At 41.0% G+C, this 12,299-nt stretch overlaps 2 protein-coding genes across 3 annotated transcripts in view; one reads left to right on the top strand and one right to left on the bottom strand.

Annotated features, from left to right (window-relative positions):
- Window positions 1-90: 90 nt before the first annotated feature.
- strap (serine/threonine kinase receptor associated protein) lies at window positions 91-6,702 on the bottom strand. Its single transcript, XM_018697221.2, has 9 exons — window positions 6,263-6,702; window positions 5,696-5,831; window positions 4,684-4,765; window positions 4,257-4,329; window positions 3,853-3,952; window positions 3,493-3,630; window positions 3,028-3,164; window positions 2,316-2,465; window positions 91-878 (listed from the first exon to the last, which is right to left on the bottom strand). Exons 1-9 carry the CDS (start codon window positions 6,372-6,374, stop codon window positions 817-819), a joined length of 990 nt encoding a protein of 329 aa, XP_018552737.1. The 5' UTR covers window positions 6,375-6,702; the 3' UTR covers window positions 91-816.
- Window positions 6,703-8,331: 1,629 nt separating this feature from the next.
- LOC108897532 (protein bicaudal D homolog 1) overlaps window positions 8,332-12,299 on the top strand; it is a 35,897-nt gene continuing 31,929 nt past the window's right edge. For both annotated transcript variants that reach the window (XM_051077718.1, XM_051077717.1), the window contains exon 1: window positions 8,332-9,237. In XM_051077718.1, the coding sequence (XP_050933675.1) occupies window positions 9,019-9,237 (219 nt within the window). In that variant the 5' untranslated portion in view covers window positions 8,332-9,018. The remainder of the gene's footprint in view (window positions 9,238-12,299) is intronic.

A 12,299-nucleotide genomic window follows, 5' to 3' on the forward strand; every position in this document is an offset into this window, starting at 1 on the left:
ATTGTGAAAGATCGGCTTATAAAATGCCTACATAATCCCACTCACCAGCAGACAGAGATGAAAAATAAGAAATAACACCAAAACACTAAACCCAGTTTGCCTGTTATGCATTACTTACAAATAAAACAGTAATGCATTTGTTTATTTTATCACTGGACACAAATAAAGACAGAACCCAAAAATGGAAAAAAAAAAAAAAACCCAAGGACATTTCCTCCTTTTCCACTTTGTCACTAAACAATCTTCTTTTATTTGGACACTTAACTTTATATACTCAACCAGTACAACAGCAGCAAATACTCAAAGCAAGTTTTCTGAAGAAATTAAATGGCCTTAAACCAAAGCACAAACTGTGCCACTGCCTCCAGTATTCTTGTAACTATGAACTGAAAACAAAAGCATTGGTCCAGTTCATTAATTCATTACTTTAATTTTGAAACCAAAATTTTGTGGTTTGGGGGAAGTTAAAATAAGTTTCCACAGACAGACAGATGTGGGCTGATCAGAGAGAAAGCAGGCAGCGATGAGACATTCACAGCTCTACTGCTTTGTTCCCCAACCCATACTCTCCATATGACTGCATAAAATCAGTGTGTGTGTGTGTGTGAGTGAGAGAGAGAGTAAGAGAGAGAGATGGTTGGTCTATGACAGACAGGGCAGTCATAATATCCACATCTTTTCCTGATGGATGGAGACGCTCTGGACTCTGCTCCTTGCTGGGGCCTGATAGAACACACTGGAACACCTCTCCACTTGCCTCCTTTCCTTCTTCCTTTTTTCTTCTCATCCTGTTTTCCAAACAGCACTGCTTTCTCCTCAGGCTTTGATCTCAGGGGTCGAGGTGTACAACTGCTCAGAGTTCTCTGCCCCCAGGTCCTCTGAGGAGAAACGCAAGACAAAAACATAAGATGATTAATTAAATTAATTAAAGAACAAAAATCCCACAATACCACTGATGTAAGAAACAAGCAAAGCATCCTGAAGTAGCTGCTGCTGGCAGGTTTCCATCACAGTTTCCACATTTTTCAGATCATTTCTTTAACCACAGGATGGTGTCAGCTAAATGTTGAGTGGATGTTTTAAAGCCTGGAGTGTTGCTTCACCATTCAGAATTCAATCATTTTTTTGGAGCCATAAAATACACATTTAGGCAGAGGAAGTGGAGCTGAGGTGGGATATAGGTAAGGCACAAATAAGGCTAAGAGCGCTAACCTGAGAGTTGTCAATTAACCAAACAATTCCTTTTCAAATGTACTTTTCCTATAGCCTTGGATCCCTGATATACTTCTTAGAGGGTGCATGCCAGATGTACACACAGTACTACATGAGTGTCTGTGTACATGTTTATCATCAGTGCACAAAGGAGCATACAGTCATGGATGTCCACGCACGCGCACGCACACACACACACACGCACACACACACACACAGAGAGAGAGAGAGAGAACTGCGCCTTTAAAAGGAGTATCCTACTGATTTTACATGATCAGTTTATTTATCATGAGGAGTTCTACTCTCGCTGGAAAAACTGTCATATAATGTCCTCTGTGGCTCCAGACAAGCTTTGTCAAGACTAATGCTACTGAATCTCTGCTAATGAATTCTAAACTGCAACTCTACTACTAAATTTGATGCAAAAGAAATGAAGCACAACAAGGCTTCATATATTTTAGTCAGAGTAATACCAGGTGACTTGTCCATTTTAGCTATTTGGAGAGCCAAGTATGCCAAAGAGCTTTTCTGCCTCCTGACTGGTACTCTGACAGCACAATCTCTTGATTTCCATCACTGATGGCTCTCTGTATGCAATTACACTACTCCGATATCCTGTCAGTAATGGATGCATAGGAAAGTGTATCTATAGACTGGAATTCTACAGAGGAAGCTAAAACACTGATTTCAATCATTTTTGACTGTATAATCATCCGTTTTCGATTTTAAAAAAAAGCACAACCGAAATTCCTTACATTTAGATAGCGGATATTTTTGCAACATGGCCCTTTATCATTTTGGTAAGAAAGTTGTATCTTTCTCTTTAATACTGACATGTTTCATTGGTAATTGATACACCAGCACTGCTGGAACATTACATTATATAGGAACCTCAATTATATCTTATTTATAAAGGCAGTCGGTTGAATTTGTTAGGTTTCAGAGTTCAGAGGGTGTGTACACTGTATATAGATTTTACTTATCTTACTGTGTTGCTTTATCATATCAACAATAGCTTTCCAGTCTTTTAAAAAACTGAATATAACCAGTGTTTTTAGAATGTATAGCAGGTCCTGTGACCAGCAGTAAATTAGGAGTATTACCAGGAAGGACACACTTCCACAAGCCGTAGGTTTTCCCCACCGCCGTCTGCCACAGTCGGAGGGTGCCGTCTTCAGAGCCGCTGGCATACAGCTCGCCATCTGGACTAAAGCGCACACAGTGCACTGGACCAAAGTGCCCCTTATAGGACTCTGCAGACAGGAAAAGCAGCAACAATAATGAATGGAGTGGTTAAAGACTGACTGAAATATTTTGACCACTTGTCATTTGGATACCTTGTTTTACTTTTTTCATTTTTGTAAAATGGGCTTTAAATGGACCACATAATATGTCCAAGAATCAACTGTAAAACCTTTTTAGGATTTGGGATGTACTGAACATGCTTTCTGCATTTTAAGAATATAGTTTTTTCTTTAAAAATGAAAAAACAAACTTCACCCTTACACAATGAAAGCAAGTCATTCATTCCTTCCTTCCAAGCTGGATCTAGAGAAATATGTAGTTTGCAAGTTCTCCCACAGTACCCTGGCACATAGCATCCTTATGAGGACATACTAAGATAAAAATCATACTGAAATAATAACTGAAAATGCACAACTGGACCCCATCAGTAAGTCTAGCCAGCAAACAGCTTGCACTCTTAACAGAAGCAAATCCTCCTTACAACAGGATTTCCTACCACTACCCAAATTCCTGAAGGAAACCCTGTACAATGATTCAGAGTCTTGGAAAAAAGTTTTCTCTACTGCTTACCCAGCTCCTCTTTAGTGCTATAGTCAAATTTGTAGAGCTTGAAGTCATCTCCACCGGCAACAAAGAAGTCCTTCTCTGGGTGGAGGGAGGCTGAGTTAATGGGAGCTGGGGCCTCCACAGTCTTGATCAGGTCCAGGCTGGAATATTGTAAATAGATGTAACAATATCAGATAGCCAGCAATACTCAGGAGGGCACAAGAGTAGTTTGTATATTTCCTGTTGGATTAAATCTGCTTTGTAACCATGCAAACCTATAAAATGAAAATCATTCTAATCCTGAACTTAGTTAAGGCTACAAGTATCAGTGTGTCTTGATACCACTGGGCCAAGTAGGACAACTAGTAATGCATAATTATGTTGTTTGCAAACAAAAGAACAAAAGGTAAGAGATTTAACTGTTCCGATATGGCTCTAAATCTAGAATCACATTTTATTCCCATCAGTATGGGATATTGCCATATGTACCTCAGAGCATTGTAGAAAGCGATTGTCTTTCCATATGTAATCACAAGAATCTCTCCATCAGCCATGTACTCCATGCTGCTCACAGATGTGTCGAACGTCAGTGTTTTCACCTCCTCCATGGAGCTCCTGTCCCAAAGCCTGGATACACACACATACACACAGACACAGCCTATAACAGAAGTAAAAGGGTCCAAAAGGTCTCTGGTGTGTTTGCTGTCAGAGTAGTGACTTGTTAGACAAACAATGTCTCTGTGGATACACAAAGCTGAGTCTAGATGATGAGTTTAAGTTTGTCTCATACAGTCAGATCTGACCACTGACACACAAACAAGGTAAACCACGAGAAACCACTTCACTGACCGTATGGTTTTGTCCTCAGCAGCAGAGAGGATCTGCTTGTCATCATTACACCACAAAGCTTTCTTTATGGCTGAGCTGTGACCTGCAATCTCCTGTGGTGCTGAAAGACGTGAAGATTCAACAGTCAGTTAATCACATAAGACAAACATGACATAATAGAAAACTCAGGGTTTGACTGGGATAACTTTGTGTCATTTCTTCTTTTTCATAATTCACTTTCACATTCCACTGATTTTAAGAGACCTGTCTCCAGTAGAGGGCACTACCGCACTGACTGGAGCACAATTTACAGGAAATGACAAAGAAACCCAAAAGGGAAGCATGTTGAAACCGACAAAATACACCACTTTACATTTAAATGTCTAAATGTGTCTTTAAATAAGCAAGTTTCCTCTTTGACTCACCTGCTTCAGGGTTGCTAAGATCATAGATGCGCAGCAGCTTATCATTTCCTCCAGTCAGCAGACAGTTGCTGTCCTGAAGAGGAGAAGCAGAGGTATGTTGAGAAACAGTACCAGTTTTATAAATCTGCCAATAAATCATTATCATTAAGAGTCCTAACATAAGTCTAATCAGCTCATCTACTCAACGTGGGCAAACTGTGGTGTATGAAGTTTTTACCATGTATTGTTCTTGAGTTATTGTGCTAAAAAAAATATCTGTCTCCTCCTAATGAAGCTAGTTAGGTCATTAATTTGTAAAGCCACGTGGCTCTCAGAGTTACAGGGTAACAGTTACCAAGATAAAAAACATTCAGGATATGTACAGAAACAGTGGGATTCATAATCATGTTCTTTGAACACTTCACCCACACCCAAGACCTGCACTGACCTGAGTAAAGCTGACAGTCTTGACAATGTGTTTGTGTGCCAGTGTGAGGACCTCGTCTCCACTCACTGCATCCCACACCTTTCTGGAAAGCAAAGAGGTCATCTATTAACTGACAATAGAATTTATAGCTGCAGTGACATTTTTGCATACAATGGGTTTGAGAGCAGGATTTGTTCAGTGATTTAAAAAAGCAAAGTAGGATGATCCAGACATGTTAAAAAGAGACATAAAAAGAAGGCATCCATGGAAAAAAAAAAAACACACAAGTAACAAAATACAAATAACACAGGAATCCAAACAAAGATTTATAACGATGGACATAACAGATGATCTCAGTACAGCTGTCACTGCCCCACTGCTAAACTGCTGATCAACAGCTGAGTGTTGCTTAATGAGAAGTGGGGGTAGTTTTGAAGATGCACATAAATTAAACCATTGAGATAAGCAAGCAATAGCAAAATATGTTACGCAAAATAAGTGATGCAACCTTTGAGAGAAGTGGAATCACTCTTCTTTCTTTATTCTTTTGCCTTTTGAGCTACCACACACGAGGACTGCAACGGAATAACATGTCCTCCACTGCAACGGTACAGTTCTTTCATGTATTTCAACAGGTGCCTACATTTAATATAACCCTGTTTTAAACCCAGAGTTCAAAAGACTGTTCTTCAATCTCTGGCACACACCAATCACTGCATTCAGAGGACAAACACTGCCTCTTCCTAAAACCCACACTCTAATTTACCAATTACTTCTAATTTGATTTACTGAACGTGTGTAATTTGCATATCTGGCAAGGAAACAGTGTGTTAAGATATCCTTACCTCTGTTCATCTGAAATCAAATCATTGACTAAATCATGTGTAGACTGAGGTTATACAGCAGTCAGAGTAATGATATTCTTAAGTCTAAAGATACAGAGATGTATTCTGAAATGAATGGATCATTTTAGACATGTTTCAAGGTAGGCAAGAGTCTGCTAGCCCCTCACAGAACTGGACTGTGCACTCACGCTGTGAAGTCGGCGGCGGCGGTGGCTGCTTTGGTGGCGTCTGTGTTCAGAGTGGCTCCCCAGACAGCGCCTTTGTGACCCAGAAACGTTCCAATCCAGTCCCCTGTGTCTCCCTGGCGCAACATGGGCTTGCCATCTGACAAACACAAACAGAGAGCATAAAAGTGTTACATCTTAGAGCGGTGTGACAGCAGCATCAAAACCCACGGACACTGCTGTCAACAGGTGTCTGTTAGACGAGCCAAAGACTGACTCACTCTGATAACGTCTGATTTAGCAATGCAACTGCAGCTTACAGGAAGCCAAATTCTAAAAGGAGAGCAGTATCTTAATTTATGGGTTTTACTGACCACGTTACGATAATAAAAACTGATAACAAGCCAGTGGTAGTGAGCCTCACTGAACAAATGGAAATACAGGTTCAACTGTGTCTCACAAACCAGGGAGGATGCTGAGTGAAGCTATCGGCCTGGATTCACGTCTTGGAGCCACTTCGAGTGTCTGACGTTAAACGTTTACAACAGTTAACGTTAATCTTTGTTAACTTATACTGTCCGCTGGTCTCACCTTTGCAGGCGCTGATGAGGAAGTAGCCATATGGAGTGATTCCACTGAAGGCCAGGTCAACCACAGGCCGGGTGTGACCGGAGCAGGTGAGCGGAGTCTGTCTCATCGCCATGGTCCTCCAGCCGGGCAGGACACGGTTCGCAGTGAGGGAGGAGACGGTAGAACGCTAGCGGCTAGCTAGCTAGCTAGCTGGATAGGCTAGGAGGCTAAGAGAAAGACAACAAGCTAGCAAGTATTTTGTTGAGTAATTTCTGTTGGCCGGTAGTTGGCTGTTGAACGGACTGTAAATGGCTGAGAACGGACTCCGTAGGTTTGTCAAACTAAAAGGCAGGACTCCCTCCCAGCGAAGGAATGGCTCTCGTGCTAATAGCTACAACATTGCAACTAACTAGCAACGTGCAACGCGGCGCAGCTACCGCACAGATGATATAGCCGGTGAGTTCCGCTAGCCACAACAAGAGTCATACTTCCGGCAAGGTATTTTTCACATTAAAGCATCACCTCTGCATCCTGAGTGCTGACTGGACAGCCAGTGTTCAATAATAATAAATAAGACATTATGAAATGAATGACCATATTAAGACATATAACAAAATTGTAAAATTATAATTAAATTGAGAAATAATTGAATCCCAATTCTGAAATGTTATTTTATTCTACTTGTTTTCACAATAACATTTTGTTGCAAGTAAATTGGATTTGATTGCAGCAGTTTTTATTTTAAAATGTCAATTCTCCAAAGTCTGTCCAAATATAAATACGCCATTTCCCCACTGACCATCCATCACTGTCTTTATCTGTCAGATGGGACAGAGACAACCATTGAACTGGTTCCTACTTTGGCCTGGATGAGCTAACAGCTGCTCAACACAACAAGTTTAACTATAAAGATACAATGCAATATAAATCGGTGCTATATGAAGTTTATGGCAAGTCATTTTTAAAAACCTATTCTTGCTTTTATTTTGAAGGCTAGACAGTAGCTTCTTCAAGTGCGTCATGTGAAGATAAACGCACCTGCAGAGTATGTCTGCCCCCTGCAGGACTTGCAATACCTGACACTGATAAATCACATTTGATTTAAGAAATAATAGAGTGTTGATCCTCAGATGTATTTGTCTTTCACTCTTGCATTTTATTTAAAAATAATTAACTTGTAAGTGTAACCATTGTCCCAGGTTTGTATATTTTCTTCTTTATCTTCCTAGTTTTCTGTATTTACATGTAGGAATTTTCCTGTAATTTTCCTGTAAACTGAACTATCAGAAGTGTGAAGTACAGTGTAGTGTAAGTGTAGGGTAGGGTGGGGACAGCTGTAAATCACTCTGTGAGTATTTACTCTAGACAAACACAAATGTAATATTTGAAACTCATAGCTTCCATCTTATTACCTACATCATGAAAGCCATGATAATCAGCTCAGAGTTTGCATTTGAAGAGTAGAAGACAGATGTCACAGCTGACCTCATGTTAGCCGCAAAGGTCTCTAGGAATGGTTGTAACACCCATTAAAATACATTAAAACTGTAACAATTAGTTTTTATTTTTACCATGTTAGTCATATTAGTCTGAGTATTTGAACTGTTTTACAAACAATGTGGCCTCCTGGACATCTGTGAAAACTGCTGTTAATTTGTTGTGTTTGTTGTGCATAGAGGAGTCCTGCCTTATGTCAGTGTTAATTAAATTCTAATTTAAATAATTTTCTGTTAAATCAAATTCAAACTTTACATTAAAAAGAAGCTATTTGGAGGAATTAACTGTTCCTTCTTGCAACCGTCTCCACCTTAACCCACTATATAACTGAGATACCATACTCTGAAACTGACATACTGAATGTAGCCTACTTACATTCAGTCAGTAGCCCCAAAGTCCCAGGGATGACAGGATATTTATTACTGAATAATATCTTTTCCCTCCATTTTAATAATTTGAAGTTATAATATTAAGTATGTTCATATGTTCTGCATTTTGTGCCCATATGAAATGATATTGATTTTGTTGTTTGGGAACTTCCCTAATGTATGCAATATTTTTCCCAGGTTGAAAAAAAGAGTAACATAATGTAAGATGAACAATTTCAACATAAATATAGGCCTAGAACTAGACTAGACAGACTATTGGGAGCCCCTTACTTTGGACTTCCTGTGTCTTAAAGGAGCCTGGTTTATTCATTTCAAGTTTGTCATTAACCAATTAAAACTTAAAAACATGAAAATATGACAAATGTTAAAATGGCTTCGAAAGAAAACTGGGCGTAGAAGTGAAGATAAACCTGTCTAGTGATGAGTCTGATCTCCAGAGGGCGCAGACAGCTCCTGATCCTCCTGATGAGGCAGAGCTGTGATCCAGTCTGAGGATGCAACCACTGTGAGGCTGCAGCAGGATGACACAGAGCGGAGAGTGTGCCTTGCTTCACGGCAGCGGGCAGAGATGGCGTCCTGATGCCGGTGAATAAGCAGAAAAACAGAGCAGAGGGAGGGGAGAAGGATGCGGGCAGCGGATGAAGAGAAGCTGCATCATTTAGAGCATCACATGGCAGCAGACTAGGCTGCTGCTTTCTCTGGAGATGACAGAGCTTCGTGGATATTAACGGATGTTTCTTGTTGTGTTTTTACATGAGATTTGAAGCAGCGCTGTGATTCCTCTGAGGGGAGGCGGTGGGGTTTGTTGTCTACCTCAGTTGTTTCTCCCTCTGGCGAGGCTCTCCGCTCCTCCGACGCAGGGAGGAGAGGGCAGAGGGAGGGAGCGGGGCGATGGCCGCCGGTGGAGCAGGATGCGGGGACACGGTGGAGCAGTGCCGGGCCGAGGTGGAGCGCCTGACCCGGGAGCTGGCGGAGGCCAACCGCGAGAAGATCCGGGCGGCGGAGTGCGGCTTGGTGGTTCTGGAGGAAAACCAGAGCCTTAAGCAGCAGTACGCCGACCTGGAGGCCGAGCAGGAGGCGCTGAGGTTGGAGCTGGAGCAGCTGCAGGAGGTGGGCTCAGCAGGGGTATGCTTCGTTACTCGAAAAAGTGAAGCACTGTTGGTTATGATACCTTTGATGATTGATTCACTAAATATAATCCCCAGATACATTAACAACGTTAACACTTCATTAATAAGTTAAAGGAAAATCAGTGTGTTGTGTTGATTTACATGTATATGGATTCATACTGTTTATTACACGGCTCCGTGTGATGTAATGTAAACTCAGTGGCTACCTGTGGTTAGCCTACACCTGCTGGACAGCTAACAATAGAGAGGCCCAGCTCATAACACTGGGACTTAAACAGAGCCAATACAACTTTTAGAGTGTAGATATAATGTAGCCAACTTACTCTACTGCTATGGAAGTAGAAGAAGACTATTCTCTGCTATCAGGGAAATGTCTGCATTGTTTATATCCTTATGTTTGATTAGTTTTTCCTCTGCTCTGATGTAAATGTCATGTTCTCTGGTATCTTATGTCTTAAAATTATTCCTAATCACTCAGTGCTTAATAGCTCACAATATTCAGATGACTCCTGAAAAAGTCTGACTGTGACTGATGACTTTATCATGGGATGTCAGTAAGGACTTTATTCATTTTCTTGACTTAAACTATGCCCCACTGTAACTGGACCTGTACTCTTCCTTGTCACTTTGACAGGTGAGTGAAAGTTCATATCAGACACAGACTCGTGACCCTGTTTTGTAGAAGGGCCATTGAATCTACTTGTTGTCCCTGCATGCTTCATATTTAGTTAAACTGCCACAAAATACAAAGCACAGAGCATATTAGGTATTTTTTTGTGCCATAACCTGCAGCTCATCTTTGCTCTAGATCCCCTTTATAGGTGAAGCTAGCCACACAGTCAGCTTCCTCAGTGAGATCTGTTTGTCATCATTCTGTGTAAAGCAGCCTAACTTATTTTTCTGGCCACTTTGGGACAGCACAGCAAGCTGTAACCACAACACTAACATAGCACCTGATAAAGTTGTTATTGCATATCTGTTAATAAACACTTGCCTATGCAACTGACCAGCAAACACCAGAACAACTTTACCATTCATTATGAGACATGTTTCTGGACATCCACTGATTCTGTCTGTAGTTGCTAAATGTTCCTCTGTCTTCACCAGCCAGTCTCTAACTGTGCAGGTATGCCTGCTGTTCGCTGCTGGCCAGGTAATGTGGAGTGGGTTGTTAGGGTAGTAACAGCCGCCTGGTGCGTTAAGAAGCTCCTGGGAGCCAGGTTGATGAGTGTGGGGTTTGTGAGCCACATGACCAAAACAATGAACTAAAGAGGCTAAATAAGTCTGCAGAAGTGCTTATAAGTCACTAACTTTACGTTACACATAGTCATTTGATCCATTATGTATATAAAAATATTGATTAATGCAGCGCTTGATGTAGGTGTTGGCCATTTTTCCAGAGGAACATGAAATCATAACACATACTGTTATAGTGCATGTTGCCATGTGTGTGATAGAGGAATTGCAGGCGACACTGTATTTTGCAGTCAGTTCTTTATTGTATCTACAGAGTATTTGTAGCAACTGTGAGCTAGTTAATGACTCAGGCTGGTATTTGCCAGCAGACTTTGGCAGGGGAGACACTTAAATCTTGTCAGTAAAATCAGTGTTGTAACTGCCAGGCTGTGTTAATTCCCAAACCTCCGCCGTGACCTAAAGATATGGCATTACACCCAATGATGCTGTTGTAATTTCGCATAGTATTATGTTCCACTTCTGGTCTCGGGAGGTGATTTACCACCACCGAGTCTGATAATCAATCTCAGCTAATAACACAGCTAATGCCTGACATGTGATCGACTCATTTTTCTGATCGATTTGCATCAGACAGCAGCATTTTCCAACATGTAGGGTGATATATGGCAACACTCATTCACCAGTTTGTTAGCTGTAATACAGACTGGAGTTGGGACTGGCAAGCTGACTGTGCAGTTACATCCTGAAGGTCAGTGTGTGTGTGTGTGTGTGTGTGTGTGCCTGCATACATATGATGTGTCAACAGTTAATTTTCCACTATGGGCACATTGTTATTGACAGCAGTAGTCTGTAGGAGTAAATACCAGAGTAATGATCCTTGAACACACTCGTTGTTGGAAGCTTCTCAGTGCAACCATAAGCTGCACTGTTGGGAACTTAGTAGCTCAGCTGTGTGTGACTCTGGTTTATTATAACCCGGGTCTTGGTTTTGCAGGTCTGGCCATAATTTCTATCATTAATGACGACATTGCGCTCACCAAGTTAATCGCTGAGATCTGGGAACATGGCAACGTCAGTGTAACACAAGCAGGTTGTAAACAAACCAACAGGATAAACAAACTAAACTGTAAGAGAAAACGAAAATGAACAGTAACATTATTAGTCAAACATTCTGCTCCAAACATCCACGTTGTTTGGCGTGTTGTTCTGTCAGTGAGGGATTAATGCAGATTTACTGTCAGTTTTCCTGCCAGATAGAGTTTAAACAGTCTGACTGAGCAGTTAGCTTGTTTAGGGCTGGAAGTAATGATTATTTCAAACACTGATTAATCTGTTATTTAATTTTTGGATTATGCAGTTAATAGTTCAGCTTGTCAAAACCTTGGGTAAAATGTCCATCTCAATCTGCAAGACCTCAAGGTGCAGTCTTTAAACTGCTTGTTTTGTTCGACCAGTACTCCAGCAACCAAATCCATTCAGTTTACAGTGACAGAAACAAACTCTAACATTATGTACAGTGTCAGAACCAGTTCATTCAAAACCTGGTCTTCCTCACTGAAACTAATATTCAAACCAGTCAGGTGTTTTTCTGAAGCAGTTATTTTTATATTAAAACGTCAAACTGGGGACAAGTTTGTTTCATTTTAAGCAGCTGGACCATTTGTCAGCTCAGCCACACCTCGCTGCCAGAAGCTGTATTTTCTGCCTCCAGTTACTGGTGGTGCCTGTTTCTTTAACATCAGACTGAGATGACCTTGGTTTAATATAAGGGCACGCTCTGAGGCTAACACAGCAAAATGTTGCTTTCAGAAGACCCTTGATCATTTTCACCTTTCACATTTCTCT

Source organism: Lates calcarifer, linkage group LG18 (genome assembly GCF_001640805.2).
Source record: "Lates calcarifer isolate ASB-BC8 linkage group LG18, TLL_Latcal_v3, whole genome shotgun sequence".
Lineage (NCBI taxonomy): Eukaryota > Metazoa > Chordata > Actinopteri > Centropomidae > Lates > Lates calcarifer.